The sequence below is a fragment of the Manis pentadactyla genome, chromosome 4, assembly GCF_030020395.1.
Source record: "Manis pentadactyla isolate mManPen7 chromosome 4, mManPen7.hap1, whole genome shotgun sequence".
NCBI lineage: Eukaryota > Metazoa > Chordata > Mammalia > Pholidota > Manidae > Manis > Manis pentadactyla.
The window spans coordinates 65,600,201-65,621,956 of record NC_080022.1 but is presented as its reverse complement, the minus strand read 5'-3'; the positions used below and the strand labels follow the sequence as shown (position 1 = coordinate 65,621,956).

Sequence of the window (21,756 nt, the reverse complement as noted above, 5' to 3'; positions counted from 1 at the left end):
TGAGGGAACAAAATGGCAGCAGACTCAGTCTCCAAGAAGTAACTAGCGTTTACCAAAGGGGAGGGGTGTGGGAGGGCAGGTGGGGAGGGAGGAAGAAGGAGATTGAGGGGTATTATGTTTAGTACACATGGTGTGGGGGATCATGGGGAGAACAGTGTAGCACAGAGAAGGCACATAGTGGATCTGTGGCATCTTGCTGCACTGATGGACAGTGACTGCATTGGGTTATGGGTGGGGACTTGATAATATGGGTGAATGTAGTAATCACATTGTTTTTTCATGTGAAACCTTCATAAGAGTGTATATCAATCACACATTAATAAAAAATTTTTTTAAGAAAAGGAAAAACAAAGCAGGCTGACTGCATCCGTTATCTCAGTAATAGAAAATTAATGAAAATGGGAACAGACCCATAATAACCACTCTTCAAGATGGCCCTCAATGATTCTCTCTTCCTGATATTTATACCTCATTCCAGACTGGCCAAACTGGCATAATGAACAACATATGGTGGAAGTGATGGAGTATAATTCCTGAGGCTTGAGCATAACCATCCTTGCTTCATTCGACTCTCTCAGATCACTGCAGTCGGGGGAAGCCAGGCGCCTTGTTGAGCACCAAGCCTGGAGTCAGCAGGCATGAGGGCAGGAGAAGAGGAGTGTCTTGCCAATGGGTTTCAGCCCCAGCAAGATCACTACGGATTCAGTGTGACCAAAGAAATGACAGGAGAACGTTTCTTTGGGGTGAAAAGGGTTTATTATCCAGCTTGTTTTGCCGGCGGTAGGTCGAGCACTAGCCTCTCTGCCTCCGCCCAGAGCACTAGGCCAAGCTCTCATAGCACAATAGCTTATTGCCTACAGGTGTGGAAGCAGTAGCCTAGCAACAGGCCAGTTACAACATCAGGTGGTTTAAGTTCAGTGAGGATCCTGGCCATGGGATCCCCAACTTCCCCGCAAGGAGGAAGATTGAAGAGGTATTGAAAATGGAAGCTTAAAGGGAAGTCTGTGTCCAAACCACGTATACTCATCCCACATCTCATTCTACTTCCTGCCCCTTTTCCCACCAACCCTGAATAGGAAAGCAGCTTGTAGTGCAGAAAAACAGATTTTCAACCACAGAACATTTCTCCTTAAAAATTATTTGAACTACCTGAGGAGAGTAAGTCGGCTAGTTGAGTGATGGGCCCTCAGAGTAAGGCCGCTTCATTCTGTGGTGCGCCCTGCCTCGCCTAGTTCCAGCCATTCATCCTAAAGAAAAGCCTGCCAATCGGCACACCTCAAGGAAGTGAACTGCACCCATTTAGCCTTCCCGGTCGTCTCTACTTGGGAGACACAAGCTAAAGCAACCCTGCGAACATATACAGTTTACCTAAGAAAATCAATCCAGTCACCAATTAAGTTTTCAAATTTGAGAACACCATCAGCACAAGAATGAAAGCCCAAGATAGAAAGATTTTAAAAATTGATCCCACAGGAAGTAAGATAATTCAAGAGAAAGAATTTTAAATGGTAGATACAGCTCTCCCTTTTCAGATTATGACTATTCTGAACGTTTATCCTTGTTACTTTGTAAATTACTATTATTTTGGATTGTTACAAGTAAGAGCTATCAGGTAGAGAGGTGGGAATAGCAAAAGCTTTCTGAGTTTTCATTTAGAGTATGAGTAGAGGAATGTGGATTATAAGAAATAAGACTTTCTCTTTAAAGAGCACACTACAATTTACATATTAAACATACAGAAACATGTTACTGAGTGAAAATTCTAAGAAAAACTAAAAACTGCTCTCTCTGCAATTTCAGTTTCTACATATTAAATACAATCTCTTTACCAGACGGGAGAGTTATAAAAATACTCAATGAAGCAGTATCCTAACATTAAAAATACTTTTCAGAACTTGAAAATACTATGCTAAGTGAAAGAATGTCAAACACAAAAGATCACCTATTGTATGATTCTTTTCATATGAAATGTCCAAATAGCCATAGAGACAGAGGGTAGATTAGTATTTGCCGAGGGCTAGGAGAGAAAAGGGAGTGATTACTAATAGGTAGGGGTTTCTATTTTGGGGGGACAAAAATGTTCTGGAATGAAAGAGCAGTACTGATTTCACAACTGAGTATCCTAAAAACCACTTAAAAGAGTGTATTTTATAGTATATGAATTGTATCTCAAAACAGCTATTATTTTTAAAAAGACTTTTCAGAGAATAAAAGGCTGTGGTTTCAAACCAATGTTTTGCAAAGCTTATATAGGAAAATCCTGTTAAATACTACCACAAATGACTGGCCAAGCTTAAAGAAAAGCCTATGCCAGGTACTTGTTTTAATCCACATAGGCAAGAAATCTTCTGGTAATTATGAATAAAACTTTCAAATGATTACAAACTGTTTTAACTTCTGAAGGAATTCTGACCTTATTTTCTTAATAACTTTCTTCATTAAAATAGTTTTCCCTAATTTAACTTCAGGTGCTTGGCATATAGTAAATGCAATTAAAAATAATTTAAGAAACATTTCTTAGAAAATAGTTTACCTTGGAACATTCACATTCTGCAATCATACATTTATATCCTAGAAGCATTCCTAGGATGTTCTCAGATATTAAGCCCTTCTTGGGGTACTCATGCATTTTGTTTTCCATAAGGACTTTTTTCCTAATATATCAAATCCTTCTAATTTAAACAACAAATTTAAAGTAAGTACAATGTACACTTGGCAAAACATTTTTTTAAGTTGCATATTATAAAGAAACTTTAGAGCAATTAGGTATATTGCTCCTCATGGAAGAAAAAAATGCAAGGTGACTATACAAAAATCAGCTGTATTTTTATAACCTAATGACAAATATAACAAAGACAATTAAGAAGGCAATCCCATCATATAGCAAAAAGGATAAAATACTTAGGAATAAATTTAACCAAGAAGGAGATGAAAAAGATGTGCAATGAAAACTGTAAGACTTTGAGGAAGAAACTGAAGACACAAATAAATGAAAAGATACCTTGTGTTCACAGATTAGAGGAATTAATATTGCTAAAATCCATACTACCTAAGGCCATCTATAGATTCACTACAACACCTATGAAAATTCCAATGGCATTTTTCACAGAAATAGACAATCCTAAAATTTGTATGGAATCACAAAAGACCCCAAATAGCCAAACCAATGGCTGAGAAATAACAAACTAGAGGATCACACTTGATCTCAAACTATACTGCAAAGCTGTAGTAATCACACAATATGGTACTGGCATAAAAACAGACAGACAAACAAAAGCCTAGAAATAAATCCTCACATGTAAGGTCAACCAACATTTGACAAGGGAGCAAAGAATACCCAATGGGGAACAGATAGTCTCTTCCGTAAATTGTGGTGGCAAAAGTGGATATAAGTCCAGGGAGAGGAAATCCCAGGGCAAAATACCTCTAAATACCGAAATCAGTTAAAGGGAGAAATAAAGTTTAAAACCATTTATTGCTCACAAACTGCAGTCTAGCCCATCTCTCTCTCCTGCTCCAGCAGCAGCAAAACTGGCCCTCCCTCTCACCTCTCAGGTACAGATAAGCCCCTCCATTGCCCAGGTAATTACCCATTGACATGGAGATGAACTTCTCTCCATCCCTGAGAATTATGCAAATCCACTAAAGTCATACTTCTCTCCACCCTTGAGCTCCTGTTGATACTAAAACCGGGTGAGATATTCTGGAAATATTACAATTTTACCCACAGTGGATAACCACATGCAGAAGAATTAAAATGGACTCGTGATATAATGAGTTATAAGAAATATGTACTTTGTCATTCAGATGATCAAAATATACTGCTTAGATATATTTGGTCTTCATCTACAGTTGCTGAAAATGCTTCAGACATTAGAGTGTTGTTATGTTAATGAAAAGACTTTTGGATCCCACCCAAGGGCAGGGATTAGTTGCCAGGGGGCCCAACTCTATGATAAGAAGGTGGGAACTCTCAGCCCCCAACCACCAACTCCTGGAAGGTAGAGGAGAGAGGGTTGGAGGTTGAATCAGCCAATAGCCAATGACTCAGTGAATCATGACTATGCAATGAAACCCTCACAAAAACCCATGAGTAGTGAATTTTGCTGGCTTGCTCTCTCTCTCTGGCATCCTGCTTCTCTGCTGAAGAGAGTGCTTCCATGACTGAGGAACCAGAAAGCTTCCATGTGCCACCAAGCCAGGCTCCAAGCTCCATGAGCATAGAAGCTCCTTTATTTGGGAATTTGCCTTATGTACCTCTTCATTTGGCTATTAACTTGTATCCCTTATTAAACTGGTAAACCCAAGTGTCTTCCTGTATTCCATGAGTGGTTCTAGTAAATTAGTCAAACCTAAGGGGGAGGTCTTGGAACTCCAATCTGTAGCCAGTTGGTCAGAAGTACAGGGAATAGCCTGGGGCTTGTGACTGGCATCTGGAGTGGGGTGTTGTGGGTAAAATTATAACATTTCCAGAATATCTCACCTGGCTTTAGTACATCTGCATATCAATAGGCATTCTCAGGTGGAAAGAAGTATGGCTTTGTGCATTTGCATCATTCCTCAGGGTGGAGAGAAGTTCATCTCCATACCAATGGGTAATTAATTACCTGGGCAACAGAGGGCTTATCTGTACCTGAGAAGTGAGGGGAGGGCCAGTTTTGCTTCTGCTGGAGCAGGAAAGAGAGAAGGCCCTGGACTGGAGTTTGTAAGCAATAAACAGGTTTTAAACTTTATTTCTCCCTTTGACTGATTTCGGTTTTTAGAGGTATTTTGCCCCAGGATTTCCTCTCCCCAGAACTTACACGTGTAGGGGCAGTCCTGTGAGACTGAGTCTTTAACTTGGGGCAATCTTTTGCTGTCTCCAGGCAGACAGTATTAGAATTGAGTTGGATTCTTGGACACCCTGCTGGTGCCAGAATTGGCTGGGGTCATGTCATGGGAAAACCCCTTCCCACATGTACACATCGGAATTGGTTCCAGGAACCTGAATGGAACCCCTATCTTACACACTCACAAAAACTGACTGAAAATGGATTAAAGACTTAAACATAAGACCTGAAACCATAAAAATCCTTTTAAAAAATATAGGGGAAAAGCTCCTTGACAACACCTTTTTTGGCTATGACACCAAAAACACAAGGAACAAAAGCAAAAGTAACAGGTGGGACTACATCAAACTAAAAAACTGCACAGCAAAGGAAACCATCAACAAAAGGAAAAGCAATCTACTGAATGGGATAATATATTTGCAAATGATGTATCTGACAAGGGGTTAACATCCAAAATATTTAAAGAACTCATACAACTCAACACCAAAAAAACAAATAATCTGATGAGAAAATCGGCTGAGGATCTGAACAGACATTTCCTCAAAGAAGACACAGATAGCTAACAGACACATGAAAAGATACTCCACATCACTAAATGATTAGGGAAATGCAAATCAAAAACACCATGAGATATCACCTCACACTAGGTCAGAATGGAGAGTATAAAAAAATATACAAAAACAAGAAATAAGTGCTGACAAGGATGTGGAAAAAAAGAGAACCTTAGTACATTGCTAGTGGGAATGTAAACTGGTGCAGACACTATGGAAAATAGTATGGAGGTTCCTCAAAAAACTAAAAACAGACATACCACATGCTCTAGTAATTCCACTTCTGGGTACACATATCCAAAGGAAATAATTGCAATATATATGCACTCCCATGTTCACCACAACATTATTCACAATAGCCAACATATGGGAACATGCTAAGTGTTCGACGGGCGTAAGGATAAAGAAGGTGTGCATACACATTTATATACATTCGACAGAATATTTTTCACTCAGAAAAAAGGAAATCCTGCCATTTGTGACACTATGGATGGACCTTGAAGGCATTATGCTAAGTGAAGTAACATCAGGCAGACAAAGACAACTCTGTGGTATCACTTAAGTGTAACATCTAAAAAAGTTAGCCCCATAAAAAGAGTAGAATGGCAGTTGCCAGAGGCCAAGGAGTTGGAGAAATGGGGAGATGTTGATCAAAGGGTACAGACTTCCAGTTAGAAGATGAAAGTTTTGGGAATCTGAAGCATGATGACTATAGCTAATAATACTGTATTTACATACATATATACATGAAAACTGCTGAGCAAGTAAATCTTAGATCTTCTTACCAAAACCAAAAAAAAAGTAATTATGTGAGTTGATGGAGGTATTAACTTATATTAATTATTTCACAGTATATGTATATCAAGTCATCATATGGTACACCTTAAACTGATACAATGTTATATGTCAATTATCACTCAACTTTTTGAATCTGATCACTTCTTTGGAAAAAAATATCTATAACTATGATTTATAAGCTAGAGAATTTAAACATTTTTAAGACTTGATATAAGGTGATTTGCTTTCTATTAAGACAGTTTTATATGCCTCTTCAATAATCCATACTATATAAAAGTGCCCAGATGTCTAAAATATGTGTTTACACGATCACCTCTCCAAACAGACTATAAGCTCTTGTGGGAGCTTACATTCATCTTTGTACCCGTATCTACCACATAGTAGATGCTCAACAAATGGCTACTGAACTGGATTACACAATGTACAATGGCAAAACTGTACTCTTCGGCTGAATAAAAATGACAAATCCTCCCTAAGAATACAGCAGCCCAGTTTGAAAAAGACAGATGCACCCCTATGGTTATCACAGCACTATTTACAATAGCCAAGAAATGGAAGCAACTTAAGTGTCCATCAGTAGATGAATGGATAAAGAAGATGTGGTACATATACACAATGGAATACTACTCAGCCATAAGAAAAGGGCAAATCCAACCATTTGCAGCAACATGGATGGAGCTAGAGGGTATTATGCTCAGTGAAATAAGCCAGGCAGAGAAAGACAAGTATCAAATGATTTCACTCACATGTGGAGTAGAAGAACAAAGAAAAATCTGAAGGAACAAAACAGCAGCAGACTCACAGAACCCAAGAATGGACTAACAGTTACCAAAGGGAAAGGGACTGGGGAGGATGGGTGGGAAGGGAGGGATAAGTGGGGGGGAAAAGAAAGGGGACATTACGATTAGTATGTATAATGTGGAGGGGGTCACGGGGAGGGCTGTACACACAGAGAAGACAAGTAGTGACTCTACAGCATCTAACTATGCTGATGGACAGTGACTGTAATGGGGGGGGACTTGGTGAAGGGGGGAGTCTAGTAAACATAATGTTCCTCATGTAATTGTAGATTAATGATACCAAATAAAAAAATGAGAAATCCTTATAGGGATATACATGTCCTACCTCTGCTGCTGAAGCAAAGGAATCAGTTGATGCAATGCTCAAGGTATGTCGCAGGCCAAAGTCGTCCACATTCCCATTCATGGTGGTATCTGTACCTTTATCTTAAAAGTAAAAGACAAAAAGTTTAGAACTTGATATTGCTTGTTACTGCCATTCTACAGTTGGTTTTTCTTTTGTTTTACTTCAGTCTTTATTTTAGACTACTGGAATCTAAAAGGAAAACAATACCAATCAATGGAATATAATTTGACAAATATATTTATTATTTAACTGATTCTGAAACACTGCCAGGCAGAGGAGAAAATGCTATAAAGCAGACATGTTTACTTTAAAAAGGGATTAAATTTAATTTCAGATTTAAAAATCTTTAGAATATATAGTAACTTAAATTGCTATATAACAACTGGAATTGGATTACCTACCACACATGGTAAAAAATCAATGCTATGATTTCACTTATTTGTAGAATATAAAAACAAAGCAAAACAGAAGGAACAAAACGGCAGTAGACTCACAGACTGAGAAGTGATTAGTGGTTACCAAGGGTGAGACGTTGGGCAGGTTGTTGGGAAAGTGGAGGGGAGAAAAGAGGAACAATAATTCACAGTCACAATATAAGTTGGTCATGGGTATGGTAGTACAGCATGGAGAATACAGTCAATGATTATGTAACATCTTTCTATGTTGATAGATAATACCCACAGCAGAGGGAGCGAGGATTTAATAATGTGGATAATTGCTGAACCACTGTGTTATATACACTTGAAACCAATATGAGACTGTATATCAACGATACTTTAATTTAAAAAATCAGCATATGCCAAGGAATATTTTTAAACAGTGAAAATTTAGTTCAAGTGGACTTGCCCAAATTGGAAGAATTGGTAGGTTCATTTAAAGTAAATGAATTATTAACATAAGATGTTTGGCCAGTCACTTTTAAAAAGCTGATCAATTAGAACAATTCAAGAAGGTATTTCTGAGTTTTTCAGTCTTTAAGACCTACTCCAAAGAACATGGAAAGGCCAAAAATGATGTTACAATGCTTATTTCAGGGTCAAATATAATTGTTCCAATGATTCTTAAGGACTGAAAAACTTTAAGTACATTTGCAAATGTTTATCTGGCCATGCCAAGACAATCCACCAATTAACAATACACAGCATTTTAAATGTGAATGTCAATATATTCTTCACTTACTATCATTAGGAATCTGTTAACATTAAATTTTCAAAGAAATACTGTACTTGCGTACAGGTGTAACAACTGTAACAAACAACTGATATGCTTCAATTTGTCACAAGTATGAAAAAACAAAGAACAAAATATATACTAATTTTCTTATTTTGGATCTAATCTGCTGTGTGTCAGATATTTTATTTTCTTTAAATAGAAAACAGAAAGGTGTTGGCAAAACTGGACAACTACACTCAAGAGAATGAAACTGGATTATTGTCTAACCCCATGCACAAAAGTAAACTCAAAATGGATCAAAGACCTGAATGTAAATCACAAAACCATGAAACTCTTAGAAGACAACATAGGCAAAAATCTCCTGAATATAAACATGAGCAACTTTTTTCCTGAACGCATCTCCTCAAGCAAGGGAAACAAAGCAAAAATGAACACATGGGAGTACATCAAACTAAAATACTTCTGTACAGCAAAGGACACCATCAGCAGAACAGAAAGGCATCCTACAGTATGGGAGAATACATTTGTGAATTACATATCTGACAAGGGGTTAACATAAAAAATATATAAGGAACACACACGCCTCAACAACCAAAAAGCAAATAACCCAATTAAAAAATGGGTGGAGTATATGAACAGACAATTCTCCAGAGAAGAAACTCGGATGGCCATCAGGCACATGAAAAGATGCTCCGCATCACTAATTATCAGGGAAATGCCAATAAAAACCACAATGAGATATCACCTCACACCAGTTAGGATGGCCAACACAGGAAAGACTAGGGAACAACAAATGCTGGTGAGGATGTGGAGAAAGGGGAACCATCCTACACTGCTGGTGGGAATGTAAACTAGTTTAACCATTGTGGAAAGCAATATGGAGGTTCCTCAAAAAACTAAAAATAGAAATACGATTTGACCCGGGAATTCCACTCCTCAGAATTTACCCAAAGAATATAATTTCTCAGATTCAAAAAGACATATACACCCCTATGTTTATTGCAACATTATTTACAATAGCCAAGATGTGGAAGCAACCTAAGTGTCTATCAGTAGCTGCTAAATGGATAAAGAAGAGGTGGTACATATACACAATGGAATACTATTCAGCCATAAGAAACAAACAAATCCTACCCTTTGCAACATGGATGGAGCTAGAGGGTATTATGTTCAGTGAAATAAGCAAGGCAGAGAAAGACAAGTATCAAATGATTTCCCTCATTTGTGAAGTATAACAGTGAAGCAAAACTGAAGGTCCGAAACAGCAGCAGACTCAGAGACTCCAAGAAGGTAACAGCGGTTACCAAATGGGAGGGGTATGAGAGGGCGGGTGGGGAGGGACCGAAAAGGGGATTGTGGGGTATCATGATTGGAGCACATAGTTTGTGTGGGATCACGGGGAAGAGGGGAAGACAGGGTAGCACAGAGAAGACAAGTAGTGACTCTGGCATCTTACTACACTGATGTACAGTGACTGAAAAGGGTTATGGGGAGGACTCGATAATATGGGTGAATGCAGTAACCACACTGTTTTTTTCATGTGAAACGTTCATAAGAGTGTATATCAATAATACCTTAATAAAATAAATAAAATTTTAATCTTCAAACAAAACAGAAAATCTCTCTGGCTTTCATTCATCCCAATTTTTATTCCTTCATTTTTCCCGAAATAAAGTTCATTACTTTTACCACAAATTTTTCAAATCCTGTTTAAAACCCCCAAGTCCCAGAAAACACAGACATTTTGTGACTCTATACTGTAAGTATGGAGATTTTTTAAAAATCCAAACCATTAATTTAGTTTAAACTCAAAAGTTTTGCAACCAATTTATACTCTAAACTCTAGGCCAAGCAGAAGGGTAAATAAGCCGTAATTGGCACAAGGTTCATTTCCATTAAATATCAAATATAACAATATATGTAGCATATTTTTCCCTACTTTACATTTGGTGGGACCATAGTTGACATTTTAACCATTTATCTTCCAAGTTTAAATACAATTGTTTTCAGATGATGTTTACATCAGTTCTTTTAAAGTACATAACTTGTAGGCTTAAAATCCTACTACTAAATGACTGATAATGGAACAAAATTCTAGGTTAAATTATTCTACTTTCAAAAATACATGTTTTTTCTTTTAGAAATTTAAATGTTTTCATCAAACTTGAGAACAAAACAACATTGTTTTATACTCGTGTGATCACAAGTCTGATCACACAGGAGACTGGGAAAGTTACAAGCACTCAAAAGCCCGAAGCTAAGACCCAGAGACACCATAGGAGACATGAGGGTTTCCTGGGACTTAACATGTAGGGAGTCCAGGACTGGCTGGCAAGACAAAGCTGTGCACCGTTACTGTGGACAGGGAAGTAACTGCTTATATGGGGTGAGGAGACAAAGACTACGTGCTACGAAAGGAGGGATCATTCTTGTGTGACCAAGCACCTCAAGGGAAAAAACCTTGGCCAGAGCTGTCTGTTCCCAATAAGATGTTTCCCTAGATAAGGCATGCCTGGGTTTGGCCAGCCCCAGGCAATCAACATACCATATACTTAGCATAACCCAAGGAGGGGGTCATGGGGAGACATATGAATATTCTGGGGCAAAAGGTTACAAACCCAGGCAATGTTTGCCTCCACAACTTAGAAACAGTTGCAAGACTACTATTTTTTTGACATTCAATTATCCAGAAAAATGTCCACTTTCTCTATTCAGTGCATGATTTTTAAAATGTACACACAAGGTTTGAGAGGTACACAAAACAGAATCAACATGTACAGCTTTCAAACCTTTATCTTAATTATTTTTCATTATTAGTATTCATTGTGCAAAAAGAAATCATAGTACAATTTTCATTATGACAAAGTACTTTTAAAGTGGGATTAAATTATAAGTCAAGTTAAATATTGGCTGCATACGCCTTTTGCTATTTTCAGAGTGGAACAGCGACATTTATCTTATGTCAGTTCACCTTTCAGACATTACCCATGAGCTGTTAAAAGTCTGTTTCACTTCACTCAACAGTAACCAGCCATACAAGGTCGTCCATATCAGTTACTATGGTTGTACTTCAAAAAAAAATCTAACAAAGAAAAATGGCTCAAAGGAACTGAAAAGATTTATTCATTAAATCCAACTTTGTAAACCACATCCCATACCTCTCATTTCAGTAACTGTTATGATTCCTGGAAGAATGGCTTAGCAATTATGAAGAGAAATAATGCATCTGATTTTTAGATAAGTCAACAAAAAGTAAAAAGAAAGAATATTGGGCAATGTATCAAACTAACTTCTTTTATGCATCCAATTAAACTTTAAAATACTCTTTCTGCAAAGTATCTCCAACTCTTGGTTGTGGTATTCAAAGAGCGACAGCATGGAAAATTGAAAACCAAAGGCTTCATCTTAGTCAATATTTTCAGAAACTTCTTACCAAATTTTTCTTAGCAGAAAAACAAAAAGCTAAAACCACAGTGAGAAAACATTACACAGGCTACCAGAATTACTACATTGGAAAAAAATTAATAAATTTCTTTGTTGAGGATATACAGCAATGGAAACTCCTACATACAACGGTTGGAAATGTCTGCTGGTATAATCATTCTGGAAAGTCAGGCATTAACTATGAAAGTTCAAGACTACATTTTCTAAGACCTAGCAATTCTATCGTTGGGCATGTTTTACAAAATGCATGCTTAAATTCATAAGAATGTTTATATTAGCACTGTTCATAATAGCTCCAAACTGGAAAAAAAAACCAACTGTTCATCTACCACAGAATACACAAACTTTGGAATACAATCAAATACTCTACAGTGATAAAAGTGAATTAATTGCTGCTACATGCAGGGATCATGGATGAATTTCACAATATGCTGAGTGAAGAATTATATATATAATCTCATTCACATTAAAAAACAGGCAAAACCAAACAGTGGCCACACTACACACTTAGTTGGTAAAACTATAAAGAAAAACCAGGAAATAATCAGGATGAGCATCAGACAATGGTTACTTTGGGGGGCAGGTGGGAGGGGTATTGATTGGGAAGGGGTATGAGGAACCTTCTAGGGAGTTGGCAATGTTTTACTCTTTTGATCTACATGATAGTTACACATGAGGGTATGGTGGGTCACTGTATTTTTCTGTTTTGTGCACTTACCCCTAAGGGTTTAAATAGAAGGAAAGAAAAGAAAACAATGTTTCTACATACCTTGGCTACAAATGGCTGAGAGCAGCAGACAATGAAGTATTTTAATGTTGGCAGTGAAGCTGTAAATTATTATTAGACATGGATTTTATGCCCTGATGGAGAGAGCATCCATAACAATACTAGGGTCAAAAGGTCAAAAGAGCTGATGAATGCTAAGTATTACAGCAAATTGAAAATAATTTGTCTGCACTGGGTAGGGGAATACTAGCAGCAGTAGCAGAGTCTAATGCAATCATATACCACTCACAACCTTTTTTCTCTTGGCTCATCAATCCTTCTGTGCTAATTTGGTGACTGGTTTAGAATTTTAGGCGGGACTGTTTAGGTGGGTATAATCAACTATTTGTAAGACATGGAAACTAAGAGATGCTCGCTAATTAACGACAACAATTTTTAAAAGTGCGATGAAATAAAAAAAAAAACACATTTACTTTACACTTACTATTTGCCAGAGACCAGGTTACATGCTTCACATGTATTATCTCATAATTCTCACAACAATCCTTTGAGGTAGGTACTATTATCTTTCTCATTTTGTAATTCAAGAAGCTAAGGTACAGAAAGGTTAAGTAACTGGCCCATATTCACAAAGTTAAGAAATGGAATGGCAGGATTCAAACCCAGGTCATCTGACAGCAGATTCCATGCTAAGAAACAATGGAGTTGTCGTGGTCAGTATAGTAGCTGCTAGCCACCAGTGTCTACTGAGCACACAAAATATGGCCAGTCAGAACTCAGATGTGCTGTATGCATAAAATACACAATGGATTGTGGAAACTTCGTACCAAAAAATAGAAAATATCTTATTGTTATAAACTGGGTTTAAAAAAATACATTATTACAATTAATTTAACCCCTTTCATGTGGCTACTAGAAAATTTAAAAGTTACATTTGTGGCTCATATTATATTTCTACTGTTTGAACATCCCTTTCTCATACCTTACGTACAGTGTAAAGAGCTCACAAATTCTTTCCCAGACTCAGACTTAACTCATTTTTGTTTGACTACTGTGTGCCCAAGGTATTCTGCTAAGAGCTTTCACTGAATATTTATTTCATTTAATATGTGCAACTGTTAGATAGGATTAGCCTAATTATGTACAATTCTGCTTTACTGTAAATAGAACCAAAAAAGCCATTTTCTAATTAAAATCTTTAATGGCTCCTCATCTGGTTTTCAAAGCTTTCTATAATCTCTGTTTGCCCCACCTGTCTAACCTGCTTTCTATGAATCACTAAAGGAACCCTGAGCTTTAGCTGAGTAACCCATGCCTCCCCTACACTCCCACTCGCCAGAGCGATGCATGTGGACAAGCTTGGGCTTTGGAGGCACCAGCTAACACTTGGAACCAGATCCCAATCCCAGCCTTGTTACTTAATAAACTGAGAATAACAATTTTGATTTCAGAGTTGTCACTAGGCTTAGATGAGAGATTTATGGAGTACTTGACACATGGTAAGTGCTACATAAGTTTTTGCAACTATTTTTATTCCCATATGCATTCTTTACTCAAATCTTTGGTCCTTCCTATATCTCCGGTATACATATTTCTCTCCTGATTGCTCCCTTGCCCCATGCTACCCAGAAACACATATTACATTCAGCTCAAGTACTAACCCCTGCAAGTAGCTCCAAAAATTAGCTATAAAATTATCTAATTTTTTGCTTCCATGTAAGACAGTACAGCAAAAGTGTTAAAATCATGGTTCTAGAGCCAGACAACTTGGATTAAAACTCTGATTCTGCTACTTGTTAGCTGTCTTGACCTTGGGTAAGTTTTGTTTCTTCTCCACTCCTGTGTTTTCTTTGTAAAATGGGAATAAAATCCACCTCATGGAGCTGTGTGAGGATTAAATGAGCTGATATATGTAAAGTAAGAATTCAATAAATGTTAGCAATGCATATTATTTTGATATTATTGTAGCTATCCATATTATAGATTAATATTATCCATACTATCCATATTATTATAAATGATAAATATGCACTATTTATAAACTGTGTAAATTTTTATTTAACTACTGCCTGAATATATAGCTTGTTTGTCCAGGTGAACTGAAACAACTTGAGTAGATGGACTTTGTCTTATTTTTTTTTTCTGATGGTTCCTACAGTTCTCAATAGAGCTTTCAACACATTGTAAGCACTTACTTTTTGTTCATATAAACTAGATTAAAACTTGTTATTATACACTGACTATCCTCAAGACATGAAAATCCCTATTTTAAAAAAGTCTCTCATGTGTATCCTCTGGATCATTTTGTCTTTTACATGACTAATTTGTTTTCACAGCCCTGTTAGAATTGTTTCTAATACTCAGCTCTAAATTAATTAAACTTACAATATTATCTTGTAAACCTGAAATATGCAGCTTAAACCCCTGAGTGACTTATCATTAAACTTTAAGTGCCTGAAGAAAGCTTTCATATAACTGGGTCATTAAATATAAAATATGTGCCATAAGTTACCAGACTGGCCCTTAGTGCAGTAGCTTCTTCTCCTTTTTAAAATAGTAATTCTACAAAATTTTTAAACATTTTTTTCACTTGTCTCAGTCACCCAGAACTTTTAAAACATTCATGCACAGACAATAACTATGTTCTTCTTTGGAAGAACACTGAAAATTTAATGTTTACTTTTAACTAAACAGCCATCTATTTTAGGCCAAAAATCTGACTGGATTCAAGCCTTCCTCCTTTCACAATCTCATAATTCACATATTACTTAAGTTTTTTCCAAAACAGAATTTGCGTGAATGTTAAAAAAAGAGAAGAAAAAACTGAAGACACTTCAGCCCTGAACCTGGAACCTCACATCTGGATCTGTGTCCTTAAACAAATCCAAGTAGGCTTTCTGTGCGTCTCACTTTTGCCACCCCTCGGCACGTTCTATTTTCTGTGATTTAGAAGGCATCAGGTCTATTTTAATCTCAGCAGATTCTACTGAAGATTCCAAAGATGCCACTCTTCTTTTAAAATCCAGGCTGTCCACTGTGGATTTTATAACACTAGCAAGAGGATGCCTGCCAAATGTCTCAATGTCATCTGACTTTGATGTGAGCAGCTATTCTCCAGATGATTTTTAGCAGTTTAAATATGAATTGAAACCTCATCTTTTCTATAGTTTTATCAAAAATGGAAAAGATCCTGCTGCCAACACAACAGGCTGTTTTCTAAATAGAGTCAGCTGTAGTCTGTTCAAATAATTAAGAAATCTAGAAAATCACTGCTGCTCTGTGTATTTTGTATGATTATCTGCCCCATCCATACTGTGGATAATTTTTTATTCTGATATGTTATAAAAATGCAAAAGTATAGTTTGAGAGAGGAAAAAAATAAAACTTGACTACAAAAATAAAAAACATAACTTCAGAAAGTGAAAGCACTAAGAAAGCTAAGAGTTGACTTTCCTTCAAAGTACCTAATATTCAAAAGAGTAAAAGTAAAATCTAATGAAACAAAAGAACTGTTCAATTCTTGATGTTACAACTTACACCATTTTGCCTATGTGAAATTACACATGTGCAAAAAAGCCCAATACTGTCACTACCCAAAAGATTCCCATTAACAGTTGTCTCTGGCTTCCCTTGTTTATCAAAACTTCTTATGTGCCATGATTGGCCAATATAACAACTATGACTTCTAACTGGGAAATACAGCTGCTAGTGCAAAATGAGTCACAGAAGGAAAGAGAAAGGAGTTAACATCATTTCTTAGCTTTTCTTAACATCAGAAAGACTGGATAGCCCAAAGTGGAGCAAAAGGTAATTGAGGTTAGATCTGCAGTTATAGAGACTTTAATGGGGCCACTCAAGCAACAGCTGGTCATTCTGTGCACTACACAAAGGGCCCTGGCCAATGGGACAAATGGAGGCAGAAATCCACCCATAATCTGGGCCTGCGTCTTCCTGGTGGAAGGTGAACCGTTTTCTTATCACAAAGGTACCCTTCCCAGGGTGTTACAGATGGGGCTTTTTCTAAATCACACAACGGCCTTGTATGGGCTAGGGCAGGTCCTAGACTTAGAAATCAAAGCAGAATGTAAAAGAGGCAAAAGCAAGCAGCAGGTAACTCCCTTGTCTCAAGCACCCCAGCTATGTCATTACGCTGCTTTTCATCTCTGAACCTATTTTGACCTGCATACATAATACCAGTTAGGCTTCAATTTGTAGTATTATTAAACACTCTGAAATTAAGATTATGAGCGTTAATGAGAGGAAATTTCTAGACCAAATCTCCTATATGCGCTGCAATTTGCACTCTGTATATTTAGAGGTCTGAGTACACAAGTTAAGCATGCAATTCGTGTCACTCGCTAAAAATAAACTCTCGGGAGTTTATCCTTTGACCACAGTGACTCTGCAGGGAAGGAAAAGGACAAGGTCTTAAGAGGGTCAACTCTGGGCTGTCTGACATTTAACTGGAGATGATAGGTTGAGGCAGTTCCTCTTGCTAACAAGTATTTTCAATATTGCTAAATATTCTATCTGACTCCTTACCAAAAAAGAATAATAATGTCTGTCTAGTAGTCAAGAGGTCCCACTTTATAGCATTTCCTATTCCCTGCCAGAGAATTGTACCGTCAGTACCAGCTGGAAAAGTCTCTAATTTTCCCTTAGAGGATGTGTCCCTGTCTCGACGAAATCCTCTGCATAAGAGAGCAGAGAGATGGGCAAAGTATTTAAACTGTACAAGTCAACCATTCCACAGTCTCCCGTAAACACGTACATTTGATTATGACTTCTTACAAATCTCAGTGGCTCCCTTTCACGTAAAGGAACAAAACAAGGACTTTCATGATTTATCTCCTGCTCGCCTTTCCAGATTTCATTTTTCTACTTCTCTCTTACATACATATTGCATTCCTAAGACATATCAAATGACTTACAATTCCTAAACAAGCTTCACTCCACACCTTGATTCATGCTGTTCCCTCTGCTTGGAACATCCTTTTCTCAGTCGTCTTCTAGGTGGACCATATTTCTTCAAGTGCCATGTCTATGAAGCCTTCCTTGTGCCCCCGCCGCTTTGAGTTATCTATGCTTTGGTGTTTACATAGCACTTTCTAAACACACTATTACAGCACTTCCTCTACTGTGCTGTAATTTTACTGTGCTATGCTTGTCTCCAAATCTAGATTCTGTATTGTGTAAAAGCAAGGATGAAATCTTCATCCTTGCCTCTTCAGTGCCTTACGCTATGTTTGGTATATACTACGCAATCAAATGTTTTGCTAAGTAAATATTCCAGGTCTAAGATTCTATGAGTTCATTCTGTTAAGAAACTAGACTATGAAGATGCTGAAACACATATCTGAAATATGCAAAGCAATGCAGTTAAATTATATAAATTCCTAGCTTGTTTTTAAGGGCTAAGTTTGTTCTTACACATCAGTATAAAGGAATAACCAAATCCTTTGCATCAGCCAAAAAGACAACATTTATCAAACTTAGGGCTTCAGTTGCCTGCTAATACCGCTTCTGGAAATACAAACGGCTCTTTATAGAAAAGTAAGCATACAAACTACGAAGCAGAATTCATTTTAGAGGACATCTAATTAAAGAGTAGATAAATAAGCTTGAACTTTATTCGTATAAACCGTATTAACTAATGTCCCCGAGAAACTATGACAAGCTCCATTTGTTGGTAATCAAGTTTATTTTTACACTGGTATTAAATTCAACAATTTGGTCCTGTTCTAATAACCTAACCAAAGTGAGTAAAGAATGATCTTAATTCCTGAATGTATTGTTACTGAAATAAACCACCAAAACATGTAATGATACATCCCCTTCATGATACGGTATCAGAAGTTTCCTGAAATAGAAAGCATTCCTTGATAATAGGTTTTAATCCTATACGCTACCACTCTCTCACTAGATATTCTGACCTGAAGTCTAATTTTTACTAAAATGATTCAAACAATAACACAGGTTTCTGTTTAACATGAAAGATAAACATATTTTACTGCATAATATTTGGTATGTACAAAAGTTATGTATATAGCATAGATGTATATTTTTAATCAACACACTACAAGTATTTGTGAATCTACCACCTATTTATAGCCACTTCTCAAAGTTTACAAAATTATTTACTTAAAAGGAAAAATGATATAGTCATGCAGAAGACAGTACCATATATGTTTTCTTATCTGATACTTAAGATATAAAGGTCCTCAAATACATTTCATAGATATTCAGGTATTTCAGCAAAAACAGCAGCGGATAGCTAAAGATAACTACATCTCCCAAAGCAGATCTGTTTATTTTCAAGTTCTTATCTTAGGCTCTCAAACAGGCTGAGGGTACTTCAGCTGTGAAGTATAGGACAGAATGGAGGTGGGAAGGGAAAGTTAAAGGAATAATCTGCATTGTGGAGGGAGCTTAGGCTTGGGGTTCTATGACTACAGCTCAGTATTGAGTACTAACCCATATTACCTTCTAACTGGCAATCAGACCAAAAGCCACCTGAAGACAGGCACTTCAGCTCTTATTTCATCTGCATTTCATCGCATGCAAGGCACACTGTAAAGAGTCGAGTAAACAGTCACAAGTTGATTTGTAAGCTATAATTTGCCTTAGCAGTCTTCATGAGTCCCTGTCATCAACATTCCTGAACCTTCCTGGGACGCTACGGCAGTAAGGCACCATGTTCACTTCTGGGTGGTGGGCCGGCTAACTCACGCTCCTCCTTTCTACACAGCTCTCCTCAGAGGCAAAAAGACTGCAAGAATCTACCCACAGTGGGAGGGAGGGAAGGAAGGAAGGAAGGGAGGTAAAGGTAAAGAGAGAGAGAGAGAGAGAGAGGGAGGGAGGGAGGGAGGAAAGCAAGCAAGCATCAAGGGTTAGAAAGAAAGAAAAAGAAACATTACATTTATTGGTCTAGGTAAAAATTTCAAAAGAACTCATAATACAAAACAAAGAAAAAGAATAAAAACAAAATAAAATAAAAAAGAACTCATAACAAATTACTGGTGGCAGAACTATATTAGTTTCAGAAAGGCTGCTGATAATGTTCAAATGCAAATATCAACATTTTAGATACTGGCAGCAAAAAATTAGAAAATGTAAGTTTTTAAAAGATTCCATGTACAATGATGCCAAAACTATAAGGGACCTAGGCATGAAGATATATACGGCCTCTATGGAAAAATTATAAAAAATTATGAAGGACATAAGTAAACAAAGAACTATACCATGTTTGTAGGTGGGAACATAAATATAAAAATTAAATTCACCCACAAGCTGGCCTATAAAGGCAGTGTAATTATCAAAATCCCAAGAGAGGTTTTCATGAAACTTGACTTGCTGTCCTAAACTTCACATGGAAAAGCAAAGAAATAAGAATAGCCAAGGCGATTCTTCTGAAACAACACACCCTGCCAGGTGTTACTATAAAACTATACAAAGCTTACAATAATGAAAACACTGTGAAACCAATGCAGAAACAGGTAGAGTAACAGAACAGAGTCCAGAAAAGACACACATTTAAGACAGCTTGACAGCTGACAAGGGCATTGCAAACCAATAAGAAAAAGATATATTATTCAGTGAATGGTGCTCAGGCAACTAGTAATCCAAATGTTTTTCAAAAATAGTAATAATATATATATTTAAGAAAACAGCTGCTGGCAGATTGAAAACCTAAAACTAAAAAGCAAAACTTTAAAACTTTCCAAAGAAAATAAAATTCTCTTTATACCTTCTAAATAAACAGAAAGTAAAAACCATAAAGGAAACAATGATAAATAAGGTAATATTAAAATTAAAATTCTTGGCACTGCCAGAGAGAACTCAAACAAACGAGGACATGAGAAAGAATTTGAATACACTGTTGGTGGAAGTTTAAACTGGTATAAACATGGTAGGGAGTAATTTGGTGCTATGTCTAAGGCTGAACACTAGCATAATGGATAATCCTTCAGTTCCACAACAGCAACAATCCCTGTCATGCTTGTGTGTCCATGAGCCAAAGTATGAAATGCACTTTGAAGCCCAGTAGACAATTATACATGAATATATAAATGAAACAGAAGTTTCATAAAATGAATGTATCTATGTGTATATATGTATAATATACATGTACGTGTGTATGTGTATATACATATTTATATGATGCACATGTATGTATATTTTTAATACTGGCTACAACTCACTAAGCTGATTTCATGACCATAAACAATAATCACCAGTTTAAAAAACTATCCTAGAGAAATGCCTATAAATATGCATAAGAGACATGCAACCATGTTCACTGGAACATGATGTATATAAGTATAAGTACAGGTTTGTGATAAACACCAAAAGAAGCACCTCTGGAAGAAACAGAATCAGGTAAAGGTTCACAGGTTATTTCAACTTTATCTGCAATAATATAGCTCATTATTTAAAAAATCTGAAGTTCACGTGACAAAATGTTAACATTTGATAAAACTTTCTGAAATATTCTCTATACTTTTCTTTGTGCTTGGCTTTTCATTTTGTAGAGAATAAAATGGTATGGGAACTTACAAAAAAAATAACAACAATCTTGACAGCTAGAGAGGCTTGAGAATCCTCTTTAGAAAAGAAAGGAGAAAGACATAAAAGCACCAGTACATTCTGCAATTTTTATATAGCAGCACTGTAATTATACATTTAAGGCTTAAATGAAAACAGCCATGACCACACATTATATTTTCCTCATAGCCTTTAAAGAAATTACCTTTTGTTAAATTTCCAATTCACTAAAAATAAACTTCGGCATTTAATAACTGATACTATACTACCAACTTACTAAAATTTTTTGCAGAAAATCTTAATGTCACTCATTTAATCTATCCACCTATCCATTCAAACATCTATCATTCATGTATTACTTCAAAGACGTCTTGTTTAAACAGAAATGCACATAAGAATCACACGCTGAACTATGAACTACAAATGTTATTTCATAGTCCCAACCCCCAAAGTTTCAAACTCAGAAGATCTGGAGTGAACCCTAGGAATCCGTGTTGTTGAAAAGCTACAAAGTTGATTCTGATAACCACCTTCTGAAGACCTG

General features: G+C 36.7%; 1 protein-coding gene across 4 annotated transcripts in view; it reads right to left on the bottom strand.

Annotated features, from left to right (window-relative positions):
• Positions 1–21,756, bottom strand: part of MIGA1 (mitoguardin 1) — a 90,362-nt gene that overhangs the window by 16,553 nt on the left and 52,053 nt on the right. For all 4 annotated transcript variants that reach the window (XM_057500349.1, XM_057500348.1, XM_057500350.1 and 1 more), the window contains one exon: positions 7,304–7,404. In XM_057500349.1, coding sequence (XP_057356332.1) covers positions 7,304–7,404 — 101 coding nt within the window. The remainder of the gene's footprint in view (positions 1–7,303; positions 7,405–21,756) is intronic.